Source organism: Trichomycterus rosablanca, chromosome 13 (genome assembly GCF_030014385.1).
Source record: "Trichomycterus rosablanca isolate fTriRos1 chromosome 13, fTriRos1.hap1, whole genome shotgun sequence".
NCBI classification, from domain to species: domain Eukaryota; kingdom Metazoa; phylum Chordata; class Actinopteri; order Siluriformes; family Trichomycteridae; genus Trichomycterus; species Trichomycterus rosablanca.
In genome coordinates, this window is record NC_086000.1 from 13,519,606 (window position 1) to 13,535,800 (window position 16,195).

The 16,195-nt window shown below is 38.9% G+C and overlaps 1 protein-coding gene across 5 annotated transcripts in view; it reads left to right on the plus strand.

Annotated features, from left to right (window-relative positions):
* The window catches only part of qkia (QKI, KH domain containing, RNA binding a), an 83,691-nt gene that overhangs the window by 51,870 nt on the left and 15,626 nt on the right, over positions 1-16,195 (plus strand). For all 5 annotated transcript variants that reach the window (XM_063006717.1, XM_063006720.1, XM_063006718.1 and 2 more), the window contains one exon: positions 4,056-4,199. In XM_063006717.1, the coding sequence (XP_062862787.1) occupies positions 4,056-4,199 (144 nt within the window). The remainder of the gene's footprint in view (positions 1-4,055; positions 4,200-16,195) is intronic.

Here is a 16,195-nt window from a genome sequence, read left to right on the forward strand (position 1 = left end):
TCTGCACATTAAGAGGCATGTCAGGTATAGCTCCCCTGCAGAGACCCACAATGCACTCCTTACAATTAGACACCTTAATTAGCATGCCCATTGCACAAATGAGTGATCATTTCAGCTCATCAACAGGGACGTAGGGAGGGAGGCAAAGTAAGACAGAAGAGGGAGTGCAGAGATGAGCATTAAAGCATTAATCAGTACCGACCATGTGAATAGTTCAGGGCAGCGGTCAAGAGGCTGTTTTATTTACTTATACAGGTTGACCTTGTGCAATCAATAGCTTTGAGTGGATTTAATAATGACATGGATTAATTACATTTTAGCTGTTTGTTGTTGAATCATTGTTTTTTGACAATTAAAGAATAAGAGAATGATCTTATATTTATTTGTCATATAATTATGGCAAAAAACCCTTTCAGAAAGAACTCTGCTACTTTAAGTATAGTTCCATGCACCACCTTAGTTCCAATGCATACTTTTCTGCACACCAGGAACTACAGAAGTATGGCATGGCGTATACTTTTTTCTAATTTAAGCCTTTTTTCCAGTCAAATTTTGTAACTTGGTTCACGTTCCAGCTTTATGACTAACAAATGCCAACTGCTAACGTTTGTGTTATCTTATAGCTCTACATTATTTGGGGGTGGGGTGGGGGGTGTTTGGATTATTTTGGGTGTTCTAGCATTCTAATTCCCTGCACTTCCCTTTTACAATGTGATAATCAGTAGGCAAATGTATGTGTGGTTTAATTCACAAGGACAGCACAAGCAGTATTCTCAGTCTGTTGTTTACTTAGTTTTAGGGGTCATGTTATTAGCAAATATCTTCATAAATAGAGATTAATTTAGCACTAAACACAAGTGGGGAATGCAAGTGTGCCGTGTATATGCAAGGATTTATGGGGCAGTAACGGTTAGGGTACTGGACTAGTATGCAGTAGGTTGCTGGTTCAAACCCCACCATTGTCAGATTGCACTGTTGGGCCCTTGAGCAAGGCCCTTAACCCTCAATTGCTTAGATTGTATACTGTAAGTCGCTTTGGGTAAAAGCGTCTGCTAAATGCTGAAAATGTAAAATGTAATTTTAATCCCACTTAATAGGCATGTTAATAGTTTAGGGACTAGGTGTTCCTGTGTCTTTTAACCTACTGTAAAATAAATAACTCCTAGGTATTGTGTAGATTGTGCAAACAGGCAAAGATTTCCCTGTGTCCTGTGGGAAGTGAGCTGACACAAATCAAAGCCTAGGCAGAATTTGAAATAAAGACAGGTGAAACATTCAGAGAATACGAGAGAGGCTCTGCTTTAAGTAAACAACTGTGTTCCCCTATGGCTAAATTATAACGTGCATACATATTTATGTGCATGTAGCCTGCAAACATGCTATGTGCATAAAACCCAATTTGGATTCATGACGGATGCCATCCAGTATTGTAACTTAATAAATGATCTAACTTAAATAAGCATTTTCTTAGCCAGGAAAGGTGAAGTAACTGTCTTGCTTCTTCAGGGATTGAGGTTAAGGTTGACACAGAAGGAATAGCTACTTCACATCACTTCACATGTAGCAGAGCTATTTCATTCTAACCACAGATTTGGGAAATGTATAGAAGCAGGACAAATTTCCATTTCACCTTGCAGTGTGCAGCTTTTTTCCTGCCCATCCTCGATGGCAGCTTGAATGAATTGGGCATTGGGCAGCCGGTAATTGTTGGTTATGAAAGGACTGCATGCTGACTGATTCCTACTGCTGCTTTTCAGAGCCTCGGCCGCTAGCAGTGCTTAATAGCTCTCTTCGGAGCTCATTGTGAAAACTAGACCAATACTGTGGTTATTGACACCTCCCGCTAGCTCTTTTGAAGGGTTCGTTTTTGTGAGAGCAAGTGTCTGAGAACACAGTGAGCACTTTGGAGGAACAATTATAGATATTTGTCACAGTATCAGAGTAACTTCAATAAAACAGTAAAGGATTCTGAATCATTCTGTGTACTGTTTCTGTTTTTAAAGGGTGCAAAAACGTCCAGGTGCCTAAAATGTCAGCTTTGAAAGATAATGGTGTTGGGCACCCTGTCTGATGCAGAGTATTGATATTGGTGAAAGTACTGATCTAAAGACGTCATAGTTTGTTTAGATGCATGTGGTGTTTTATTGACTGCACACATCATCATGAAGATGAACACAAACTGTCTTAATATAATAATAAAAATAATAATATAATTTTTTTTTTAAAGCACCTTTCATGACACCCAAAGGCACTGAACAAAATAAATAAAGAAAAATCGAGTAAGAATACACATTTACAAACAATCGAAACGCTATACATACATTTACATTTTCAGCATTTAGCAGACGCTTTTTATCCAAAGCGTCTTACACTACTGTGACAGTATATTGTGTAAGCAATTGAGGGTTAAGGGCCTTGCTCAAGGGCCCAGCAGTGGTGGGGCTTGAACCAGAGACCTTTCGATTACTAGTCCAGTGCCTTAACCACTAGGCTACAACTGCCTGTGGCACACACATGGCACAGTTCTGGGTCACCTAAAAGCCTGTTGGAAAAGATGGGTTTTGAGATGGGTTTTGACCATTCCACAACTTGGGGCCAGCGACACTGAATTCCCCATCACCAGATGTACGCAATTTAGAGGGTGGAACTTTGAGCAGATGCAAGGTAGAAGAGCAAAGAAACAGAGCTGGAGAATAAGATGTAACCAGACTACAAAGATACTAAGGTGCGAGGCCGTATAAATATCTAAAAACCAGCACAAGCAGTTTATATTGTATTCGATACTTTGATACTGGAAGCCAGTAAAGATGTCTCATAGTTGGGGTGATGTGCTCTCAAGATCTAGTATGGGTTAAACTCCTTGCAGCTGAATTTTGCACGTACTGCAGCCTGTTCAAAACCCGAGCATGGAGTCCATAAAGTACAGCATTGAAGTAGTCAATTCTAGATGTTACAAATTTATGAATAATAGTCTTAGCAGCAGCATATGAGAGAACGGGATGGATCCTGGCAATGTTCTTTAGATGGAAAAAGGCTACCTCACAAATATTTTTAATATGGTGCTCAAAACACAATCCGAAATCACCTACTTCCATACTGAACTGTACGCGAAAGCAGTACACGAGAGCGGGTAGTGTGTCCGAATACATAGTATTCATTAAACAGTACGCGAAAAGTACCCGGATGACCTACTGCATGGGCGGCCATTTGAGTATGCAAACACAGCACACTGTGGTCTGATAATCTATCCCATAATTCAACTGGAGCTGCTAAGGTGTTTGAAGCGGAACTGTGGTGATGTGACATCATCCATCACGTGACGTTTGTGGGATGGCGGACATAGTACATAAAAGTTGCATGCATACTGCACACTTGCATACTGAAACAGCTTACTGCTTTACTGGCTGAGCAGTGCGCACTTTCTTGAATTTAGTACGAACTGTTTAAATATGCCATTTCAGACGCAGCCAGTGTCTTTGTTGATTTGCTTGCAATGAGGATGTATCGGCCTCCACGCGACCAGTTACACATGTTTATTGTGCCGTCTATAAAATAGGTTTTATAAGATTTGAAGGTTTCTGGTTAAGTATGAAGTTTCTGTAGTTTGTTTTTATGTCAGTGGGGCTTCCCATATACTTGCATTTTTACCTATTTCCCAAAAGCATGTCTGCTGGTGAATATGGCTATTGTAAATTGTTCTAGGATTAGGCTTGGACTCCTGTGACCCCAATTAGTATAAAGAGGTTAATAATTCATTTGGTTTAGGGTTTGGTTTGGTTTAAAATGCTTTTATTATTAACTTTGCTATTTTTATTGCAATAGACCAGCAAATGGTTGCCTTTTACATTGTCAAATGGATGGAAATCTTCCTACCTCTTATCACCATGTCTTACTGCTGTCTGAAGTACATCCAGGCTGTCAGCCAGTACAAGAAAATGTCACTATTTCTCACATGTAGGCGCTCACTGTTACATGACAGCATACTTTTGAGTCAGCTTGTGAAAAACCTTTACAGCCACTCACCTCTTATTCTCTCTCTGTCTCCATATTTCCAGGAGGAGCAGAACAGAGGAAAGCCGAACTGGGAGCACCTGAATGAGGACCTGCATGTGCTGATTACAGTAGAGGACACACAGACACGAGCCGAGATCAAGATGAGAAGAGCTGTAGAGGAGGTGAAGAAGCTCCTGGTACCAGCAGTAAGTTATTTATTCATTTTCCACTCCTCTAACGCTGTTAAGTTTTTAATTCATAAAGCTGTTCAGTGTATCCTCTTTAATGGATGAAATGAGGCCCATTCAGCACTTACATTATTAACAGAAAAATAATAAAAACAATAAGTCCCCTGATTATTAAGATTTGGTCTGACTAACTAGTCAGAACAAATCTTAATAATCAGGGGACTTATTGTTTTTATTATTTTTCTGTTAATTTTTGTCTTTGTCTGAAGATTTGGATTAGTGAGGTTGGCATTTGAAGAAAGGGACTGTCTGAAAGGGACATGTGCTAGTTGGCAAAGGCAAACCAGGAACACACAAAAACAATAAACTTTAAGATAAAAATAGAGGGATTACATTACATTCCGAAGCCATGGACATAACTATAGACCCCCCTTCCCCCCCCCCCCCCCCCCCCTTGGCTTTATTAGCACCAACTCTCATTTTACTATTTTTGTAAAATCTGTGGCCATTTAGTCAGTAGAGCATTTATGAGGTCAATCACTTAAGTTGGACAAGAGACTCACAATTGACATGTTTGATTTATCCATCACTTTGTGCATTGTAGGCACAGTCACACATCTTTTAGTCATATAATGTAGTTCCCTCACATTGCACTCTGGTGGTGCAGCGGTAAAGTGCACTAGCACACTACCGCTGAGATCTGGTGATCCATGGTTTGATTTTAGAGGTGCTATGCACATACATGTCCAGGGGTGGGGAGTGGCGAAAAAACAATCAGTGCGCTCTCTGTGCTGGTCCCAAGCTGTTATCTAATAATATTTATGCTATTTTCCAAAGCAAAATAAAATGTAAAAAGCATACTTACTCAGTTTCGAGCACTGACTTAGTTTTTATCACTCCAAAAAAGTATCGGATTATCTGCCTTGGATCATCTGAAGAAGCATTATGTAGCATTAGAAGATGGACTGTAGCATTTATAGTAAATCAGAGTTTACCCAGGCAAAGCAGAGCATCAGCATTCTTCTTGTCTTGTAATTTCTTATCTAAGCAATATTTTATTTATTTATTTTTTATTTGACCTGTGCTAAATGCATCAGTATCACAATACTATTTCATTTTAATAATACATTTGATGGACAGGAATACATGTAGTATTGAATAACACTGCCGGCAGTGTTTTGACCTTTATTTCTAAATGAAATTAGGTGGAAGCCTGCAAATTTCACTCAGCCCATGCTGGAGACGAATTATGTGATGCATATGGGCTAATTTAGTCTTTCCTTCAAAGCTTACTCCATTCTGGCTTGTGCTGTGTTCCAGGACTCCTGCTAGAGAACAAATGGCACTGACCGGTTTTTCCTCTGTATTTCCGTTTTAGCTGGCATTCCTTTTCCTTCTCTCAGCTATGGCACCTGTCTACCTGCTGTGAACAGAAGGCCAAGACAGCAGTGTCTTCTGTTTGCCCAAGGGGCAGCATAGCAAGGCTCTTGACCTCCTGAAACACAGGCAGCAAGTGCCTAATCCCTTCCACCTCTTGATATTGTTTTTTCAGCCCTTGTCTCTTACACTTTCTAAATTGCAGTCATTTTGAATCTCAATCTTCATTAAGGCTTGTTGTTTTTCTGCTGGATGAGCAAGCTTTCAGATGTAATGAGACATCCTCCCCTTTTCTTCCCAAACAAACCCATGTTTAAAATATAGCCCACATGCAGTGTTTATTGTGGTGTAAATGGGTCATAGTCTCACACTACACATATTCAAATGTCCTCTGAAAGATCCAAAAAATATCAAATTACCAAAGGAGCAGATTATTAGAAATAACTATACTGATCTTGCTTGTTTCAGAGGTGGTTCTTCTGTAGGTAAATACTTTATTTTTTACCTGTAGTTTTAGTCATTTTTCCTGGAAAGTTATTTCATTAAGCTTAATATTTTAGTGAATACCATTTCATCGCTCTAAACATATTAACAGGAAATCCCTTATTTTTAGTTTTTAATGAAGGTCATTGTATTTATTAGCGTCACCTCATAAACCTGTCATTCATCTTGATCATGATTGTCATTGTCCTTTATCATAGCGATGTAAATGCAATTAAGTCATGGCAGTACAATCTTTCTGCCTCTCCTCATGTAATCAACGGCATCTTTTCCTCATTTGGGAGCGTGAAATTGTCTTTATTGAATATTCCTCCAAAACAAAAGGGGCACAGCACAAAGATTTGTTTCTCTGGATGTTCTATGACATGGTGTAAGGGTTTAGAAGTGTGCATGCTCATAAAACAACTCCAAGGTGAGCTTTTGCTTTGCTACGACCCAGTGAACTTTCCTCTAGGTCAGGGGTGCACAACATACGGCCCGCGGGCCAGATCCGGCCCGGCAAAACTCTCGATCCGGCCCGCCAAATGAAGTGCTGATGCATTTTTAAATAAATGATACTGTCACTTTAAATTCACCAGGTAATTCCATGAAATTGCGACTGAAAAGTAATTGATGTAAATACAAGTTACCTCAGCTGCACCATGTGTTTGTCCAAACCAAGTACGAGTAAACAAAGAGAAGTGGATCTCGAGCATATGAAATTTAACCCTGAATGGACATACAAGTATTTTCTCATGTCTGCTGTGCTTGCGACCACATTAATATTTGGTGTCAGACCAACACATTTCTTGTAAGTACCTGATTTTAAGTAACTGTATTTAGTGCTGGGCGATTTTCACGATTAATTCTGTTAGTTAGAATGAACGTTTTCACATGATGTTAGAATGTGACAATTGCGGTTGTTTACATACTTTATATTTTAATTAAAATACCAACATGTCACGAGGCAGAAACTGACCAGGCGCTCGCGGAATATAAATCAGGGAAAGTTTAATATTAAAAGGGCAAAAACAGTGTACAAAACCCTGCAGAGTCCAAAACCAGAGGATAAACAGACAGGCAGCAAACGGAAGACAACAAGGATTATACACGGTAACGGATAGATTTAGAAATAAGGACACAAACACGATCGACAAAACTTCACAACGAGACTAAAACAGAAGAGTTTAAATAAGATTCATGGAACCGAACACAGCTGAATTGAATCAAAACTCCGGTGAGCGCGATCAGGATTGGCTGACCGGGGACATGTGGTAGTCACGTGACAGTCCAGGGGCTCATGGGAATTGTAGTCCATATGGTTAGACGTGGAATGTGCCCCGTCCATCCACCCCCCCAGTCACAAGAAGACAAAATCAAAGCTGAGCTGAGTGCTTATTCGATGTCCCCCAGTGTAGATACTGATACAGACTCACTTATATGGTGGAAACAGTAAACAGGCTCGTGTTCCTTTTAAAAAACCTGTAAAGAACTGTTTGTGGTTTTGCACTTTTCTTATGCTGCACATTATTTAAAGTGAGTTGTTTGTGAGTTTTTTATATAAAGGATATAGCTAATTTAGATTTCTATTTTGTTCAAATTATTGTTAATTATTGTTATTGTTATAAAGTTTGAGTTCCTTGAAAGGATAATTAGGTGGTGCTGTTACTATTTTTGCATTTCTGCAGTCTTTTAAATTAAAAATTTCAAATTGAATTATACCAACAACAAAAAAATTACAATCGCAATCGAGAATCAATAATACATTTGAAAATAATCGATTTTTTTTTTTCAATATCACCCAGCCCTAACTGTATTACAAATTCATGTGGACAGATCTGTAAAAATGAAATGTGTGGCCCTCTGGTTTAGGTGTTTATGTGAAATCGGCCCTTGGTAAAAAGAAGTTGTGCACCCCTGCTCTAGGTCATGCAAGTAATGTGATAATGCAGAGGTTTGAACCATTAGTTCACCTTTTCTGAAACATTGCGACTGCTATTAAACTTGCACAGGAGAAATGTATATTTTAAACTTTGTGAATTTATTCTTTACACACACATTCACATGCAGTGATGGGGTGACTGCATAAACAGGCGATTTAGAGAGATTAAATGGAGTGTTGTGAAGACTGAGCAATTCAGCTCATAAAACCCGTGAACTTTTCAACTTTGAGAGCGGCAAAGTTCTAGAGAAAGATGCCAGCCGAGCAACAGAGCAGGCAGGTGAAAATATTAAAGCAGGATGAGTGAGGCAGAGTAATGAGAGAGTGAGAGATTGAGCTACTCTTTTATGTGTGGTTTGTGGTCTTACCCACTGATTCTCCATTTCCCCTTATACAAACAATCTTCTGCCTCTCACCTCCAACCTCCATTTCCCACGATGCCTTTCTGCTGTCACACAGTGTCCCAAACGCCCTGCAGAAGCTCAGTCACCCTGTCACTTGTGCTTCTCTGCATCGGTCACACATGTACTTGGCCCAGTGCCGCTCCACTGGCAGTGTTTGTCCCTGTGCCTCAGTGTTTCAGAGCTGATGAAATCGCACTGCAGACTGTTGCATGGAAAATTCCTTAATACTGCTGGTGTACTGCTGATGAGGGGAATAAAACAGACAGTATTGTGGATGCCATGTGATACAGAGGTTAAAGGAGAAATAGTCAAAAGGTCAGAAGTATGATGGTACAGATAAAGTCAAGTAATAGATTCTCATTTTTCTTACTGGGTCATATATTTATTGTTCACTTTCATGTTTTTGCACATATTGTTAATTGTGTACAGTTGGGTCATCAGATATATCCATAGTTTACACTGCTCAAAAAATTAAGGGAACACTTAAATATCACAATATAACACAAAGTCAGTTAAACGTCAGGGATATCAATCTCTCAAGTTAGAAAGTCTAAGCGATTTTAATAAACAACATTGCTGAATTAAGTAGCTATTAGCATTAGCACTATTCCAAGTGTTGCTTAATAGCGCAATGTAAAACTTTAAAGAAAGATTTGTTAGACCGTATACTATATTTATTTTCTGGGACACTTATTTTAAGTTTTCTATAATGTATCAGAATAAAAAAATTGTTTCAAATGATTTAGAATCTTTTAAAAGGGTTATTCTGAGAAATTGGCTTTAATAAGTGCATAAATATACTAATCCTGAGCATTTTTCCATGGTATTTGATGCTCTTTCAATTTAGTGTTCCACCACTGACGTTCTCTAAATCAGCAAGGAAATTGGAGCATGTGCGGCCGTTATACCATGGAGCAGGCATTTCATTCTTTATTATTTTAAATTTAACTAGTGTAAAATTCTCCAAGGTGACAGTAATTCTATGAGCTTGAATTGAAAGTTTTCTGGTAGACAAATATTATTAGTTAAACATAGTTTAAATTAGGAAATAGTGATGAGAGACTAAGTCTTTTGGGCTAAAAAAAAAAAAACAGGGTTATCTTGTCAATACCAAGCACTACTAAATGCTAAACGAGTTCTGGTCATGATGTTTATGTTCATGTTATTGTTCTACATTACTGCTACATTTGGCTGTTTTTTATTTAATAAAGCATAAAATTAAATGTTTTTATATTTTGATTAGATTTGATTTGATTTGACCTTCTTTACAGTCAAACGTATTTCAGTATTAGTTTTAGTCTTAGCTTTATTGAAATGCTGGTAGTTTCCTGTAGCTTAGATCAGAGTTTCTCCACCTTTATTTGCCACAGCACCCTTTAAAATAATTCAAACTTGAGTCACCCCAGACTATAATTCATTTAAAAGGTACACTCTGCATCATTCTGACCTACAATCAATGGGAAACCCAGGTAAACATGAATCCATACAACAAGTAGCTGTCATTATACTGTCTTTTCTTTGTCTTGCTACGAAGCTAAGACTGGATTATGTTGACAGCTTAGATTTGATCTGATTCTGGAGCCTTTCTTTGCAAAAACCTAAAAAAAAAAAAGTAGCCTACTATCTATTTTGCTTTTTTTTATCCATTATCTCCCTGTTGTATTTTTCCAGGTCAGTAAGCCATTTGCTCGATCAGGAAGATCAATACTCAGTCTAGGGTTCCTCTATCTTTCCAGGTATCTCTGTTCCTGGTTGCTACAGCAGAAAGCCTGTCCATCTGGTGCCTTGACTCTACAGATAATGCCACTGAATTATGTCATGTTCAGCAGTGTGAGGATAGGCATGCTGTTAAGGTTGATGAAGATTGAAGTGCCCCAAATTAAATTTATAGACTAATATATAATACCTGTCTGTCTGAATGTTTAATTGTATTTGTATTTTTTTATGCCTCTAATATGGCCTGTCAAATGTGTGCTGTTCAGTTTCCCCAGCCTGTCTCAAGATGGTTCTTGGGTTTTAAAATTTGTGAGCATAAGTCTTGAAAAGTCCACTGCATGTTGTGATTACAAAAAGCATTGTTTGAATTTCTCGAAACACTGGCAGGGCAGGAAGTTTTCCAGGAACTGAGTGATGTAGAGAAAGGCATAACATGCTTATTAAATCCAGTCTTTTATATGCCGGAATAGGTGGAACATGCAGTGCATAGGAATTAGCATGATTCGCTTAATAGCCTTTTCTTCTCACAATGTTGAGGTTTTTGTTTCTCCACCCTTTTGGTTTGCTTTAGATGAAAACATTCCTGTGTTTTTGGGTGATGGTAACATTGGAGTGGGTTTGACTGGCTTCTTTGTTGGCTGTCCTGTGTAAGTATGTGTTACAAATAGTAGCATGGTCACGTGCAACCACAGAATCAGTGGGGGAAATGGAGACAGGTCAGAAATAACTAATAATAAGTTAATCTTAATGCAGATTCGACGTAACCTTGAAAATGACAAAAAATAAATGTCCCACTCGGCGTCTTCTTTCTCCTTTTGTTGTCACCAGGGTGTTAAAGAGTGGGTGAAACAGGGACCCACACCTTTACCATCTCATTAAAGAATCTAGGCCACTATGAGCGCATTCTGTTAAACTCCTGCTAATTGAAACGCTGTGTCACAGGAGATTTCTGCACCACTGCAGTCTGACAAAATCCTTTCATTTTAATCTGAAGAACTCCATGCTTAACGTCAAGTTAAAACCCAATCCAGCAGTAACGTTTCCTTTCTATTCTTACTCACTGATATGTGATGTTGCTTTATTTGCTTCTTTTTCTCACAGGGAGTTAGGCTGGTGCTTCGTGGTTCCTTCTTCATCTGTCATAGTTTGAAAGGCCAGCAGGCGCTTTGGGAAAATGATTGAGAAATAAGATATGAGATATAAGAAATAAAGGAAAAACTGTGCCTTAATATTTTATGGCAGTTTTTGTATTCTTGCCCTTATTAAGGTGGCTCGATAAGTAGCCTGGACAACAGTGTCTTAAGCTGTTGTTAATTGTATTTGCTATAAAGCTCTTCTTATACTGATCCTCTTTCTTTCTCTTATTGAATGCATTGTGTAGTGTAATCAACTGATTACTGCAATGAGTCGATTATAAGGAAAGATTTCTGCTAAATCACTGGCTAGGCCCATCAATTCACAGTTTTTTCATAATAATGGTTTCCTGCCTTTAAACCTTTCACTGTATTTCTCTCTCGTTCGGTTTTTCTAATGTAGGGAAGAATCATCCCCACAGGGAGAAAAGATGTAGTGAGAGACAGATGGTGTGTGATATATGACAAGCATTGTGGTCTGTAGGCGTACCATACTCGAAAGCCAAGTTTTTGCTGTCAGCTCTCTGCCTGAAGTCTGGCACAGAGGCCTGCTGTGACCAGCAGACTCATTGAGATCAATAAACACCTTTTTCCTCATACTTGTTAAATCACATTTGTCTTTATTAGAGCAGAATGACAAATCAGGACAAAATGCAATCCAGCTGTTTGCTATGTGCACACAAAAGCACCCCAATAATAATTTTTATTCTACTGATTTAAATGTTCTTTATAGTTTTAGCTAGGGCTGGCACCTATCCGATACTCTGTATCGGTCCAATATTGGCCCAAATCACTGGATCGGATATCGGAAGGAAAAAATTGTGTAATTTGATCCAATTCTGTTGCTTAATGTAAATAACATTTAATGTAAATAAGGCCATTGTTTGTGTGTAAAGCAAATAACACATGAAGATACGTTCCAACAGAGTGCCGTTTATTGCCAGCTCACTCGGCAACTGCCGTAACAAGGTGCATCTTGATGACATCATTAACATGTGCCACTGATCTACAACTCATCTGCAACAGCCATTCAGAAATTAAAACACACTGATCTACTTAAACTTTTAGCATTTTAAAAAATCAACTACTGCTGCCACATCTAAAATCACTATTTAAACACAATAAAAATTCGCTTTATAAATGATAAACCGCTCACCTGAGATAAAGGACCTATCTTGTCCCGGCTTGGAGATATCTCACATCCTCAATGATTAATCCATTAGTGTTATGAAAGAAAACAAACTACACCGTTTTCCGTTTAGCCACAGATGTCCTCTTCAAAATCCAGCAGGGTTTTTTAATAAGCGCGCGTTTTTAATCATCTAAAAACGTGACAGAACTTTAACGGAAAATCTCAACTCTGTGTCAATTCTAATTGCTCCATCGTGTTTGATTGACATCCACATCTTCCAATTGTAGACACTTTGGACGACACGCTGTAAAGCGAGATGTCACGTGAACAACCGCTCAAACGTGAGAGCAACCAAAATGCTGCTAAATGTTCTGTGTGTAAAAGTTCAAATAAAAACAGCAGTTTTGCATAAGTGTGATGTTGTAGGTTCTGTATTTATTACTTTAGAATATTTGTTTCACAGTCTGAGCATTGTTATTTAGATAGCTAGTTTAAGCATGGTGCATTGAGACATGAATTATTACTGCTTAGTTGTTTGGGGGAAAAATGACGGTATTGGATTGGTATCGGCAGATACTCAATTTGCAGTATCCGTATCGGACATAAAAAAGTGGTATCAAGCCAGCCCTAGTTTTAGTTCCTCCTGTCAGTTTGGACCCTTTTTGGTAAGGTATTTGCCGATTACCTCATCATGCCTTTATTACTGTTTGACATAGCTGCAATTTTGAGCATGCGCTGTTTTAACTAGCAGCATTAGCAGTCAATAGCTTCATTTAAAAAGGGAGGCAACGAGGTCACGGTGGCGCTTTCAGCAAACCACCTGTGATGCATAATTTCCTAAAATAGACACAGTAACCCTGCAAGGCCAAAACAAGCCCATGCTTGGTCCATGTGTGCTTTTATTATGTCGCCCACAATCAGGCTTAAACAGTAGCTGCCGGCTCTGACTGAGGGATCATGGGTAATGGGAACATGGTATGCTTTGAGCCTGAAATGGCCTACTGTGGTGGTGCAGTGACTCAGCACTCACTTCTCCCAAGAGGAACTTGAAGATTTTCTGATTCTCTTTAGGAGCACAAATAGTGTCAAGGGTACAAAACAACCTGTTAACATTTACAGCATTTAGCAGACACTTATCCAAAGCGACTTTCAATTATGACTGAACACAATTTGAGCAATTGGGATAAGGACCTTGCTCAGGGATCCAGCAGTGGCGGGCCCTGAACCGGCAGCCTTTTGATTACTAGTCCAGTATCTTAACCATTGAGCTACCACTGCCCAGTGCTACCACTGACAGTGCAGATTCCGACAGTCTCAAAGATTTTTTTCAACTGTTTCTTTATTTTTTTCTATATCTCAAAGCACGCAGGTTTGTTGAAGCATCCTTTAAACCATTTAATTTGCTCAGGTCAACCAGCCTGGATCAAACACCAGCAATGTTTTTCATTAACCTCTGGCATTCTGCTCTCTTTATGTGGAAGTTAGATTTATGTTAGCTTAGTTTGTCTGCTTTCTTCCCTCTCTTGGTCTTGCTATTTATTAGTCATTTTTCTCTTTAAGCCACACTTTATTTTTCATTGCGATCTGCAAATGTGTGCTTAGCTGTTCAATTCTAACTTGGGTAAATTATATTAAGGCAGTTGTTTTTTGGTAGCAGTATCTTATGCTAACGTTTGACTGGCATTAGCTAGGCAGAGTTTAAGCCATTAAGCAATACAAGTGTAAGAACGTTCTTATGGCAGTAAAGCTGCCAGGCTGCCTTGGTTATCTTAATACCCTATCAATTGTGTCTCGCCTGCTTGTCCTTGGGTGTTTGTGGATAAGATGAAGGGTACAAGTGTATATTGAATGCTTTTGGAATTCTCACCCCGGCTATTTATATCTGTACTGCCTTTTGCAATGCCAACAATCAAATATAGAAACCACTTGGCAGATGGCCGTGACTTTACAACTGGCCAGGTCATGTTCGGTCTTTCTGTTGCATACTGTTTTTCAAGCTTTAAAATCTAATAAAGCCTGATGGCTGCCCTCATTTAAACACCAAGCGACTTATTTTTGGTGAAAAAGGTAAACTGTATTGTAGCCTAACTTTATCCAAGCAAAGTCTTTCTACTGCCCCATGCTCAGTCAGTTTTTTTCTTTATTGATGTCTTTGTCTGCCCTCTCATGTGTATTACTGTTTTTCTTAATGTGTTCTTTTTGTCGTCCCCCACCACCATCTGCACACTTCTTTTTGTTTTTTCATCCTGGTTTTATGCATTTTCATGACAATGCCAAGTATTCTATTCAGACATGTATACATAATTTTCTTTATTTCCTAAATTGACTTTAATTGCTTTTTATGACAAGAGGGTAAATTATGAATATGAAAAGCTTCTCTTTTGGATTTGTTTTGCTGCCTTGAATGTTTCTAAACGATGCTAATGTACAACTTGGCAACAGAGAACTTTTGTCCTTTGTTTTGGTACAATGCTTGTCTTAGCTTTAGTCTCTTAGGGAGTTGTCTTTTTTAGGCAGTTATATCTCTTAAAATTGTTACACCAGTAAATACACACAACTTGTTGTATTTTTGCATGGCAGTCAACAGAAGGCTCAAATCCTCTTTAATAGGTGTAATGTGTCTAAAAATACTGACAAATGCCATCTACCAACATACCACTGTGTCTTATTATTTTCCCCACAGTGCACATATGCATCCTAAATTAGCCTTGCCATGGGGGGAAAGCAGGTGGCTGTGATCCAAGAAAGACACCTTCCTAAGGGTAGAGCTCTTGCTAGGCCTGCTTCATCTCTGCAGACATGGGTTCACTGGTTTAATCAGCTTACTCTGGGGGTGTGCCTCAGTCCTCGAGAGGAGAACGTTGCTGAACTTTAAATAACTTAATTTGTTGATGTGCAAGCTGATCCCTACCGTTTTGGCAGGGTAATGGTAAGTGTTATCCGCATATCTAGCTGTAGGATGAGGTTTACAAATCAAGGAAGGTTTCTAAGGTTCTAACAAGTATTTTTCCTATTCCTTGTGTACTTCATTTGCAGAAACAGGCACTCTGTTGCTCACACAGTGTTGGTCTTAACTGCCACCAAAATGTTTTAGAGAAATGGTGCTTTACCACAGTGTCTAATGTCCAGACATTTTCCACATGGAGAATTTCAATGCAATCGATATTCCACACAATCATGTCTCTTCCTTTTTCAGTGTCTTTGGGAGTCAGCTCACGGATTCCCCCCATAAGGTTTAGAGGGAGGTAAAAGTGCTGTGCAGAGAAAAGCTTCAGATCACAATAATGCCAGTCCTGCATGGGAGGAAAGTGGGATGTAGTTCTGGAGGGGAGTCAATTTAAGTTGGGCTTAGCCATGCTGAGAACACTTCAAAGGGTTCTCTAACTTTGTTTGCACATATGCTCTAAAAGCACAAAGTCTCTGCCACCACTTTTACTAAACCATGTCCCCTAGTGCCCCCCACCAGACTTTTCTGTTATAGCTAGCAGAATAAATAAGATTATCTCAATAGATCATGACCTGTTGAAGAAAGACCTGCTTCTCATTTCAAAACAAAAAAAAAATGTGATCTGCACTGGTCCTCTCTAAAGCCCCCTGTGGATGTTGGTCCATCTCTTTTCCTTTAAACAGCCAACCAAATCCTGTTACTAAAGATAGCAGTTAAATACCTAGTTCTTGATATTAATGCAGTGCATGCTCTTTCCCCAAAGGCACCTTCCCAGTTGCTGCTAAAGGTGTATGGATAATTATTTGACAGTTCTTTGCCATACCCTGCCTGAATCCTGCCTGGCATATTGACAATGTCATTAAAAGCTGTCACCTGAGAGTTG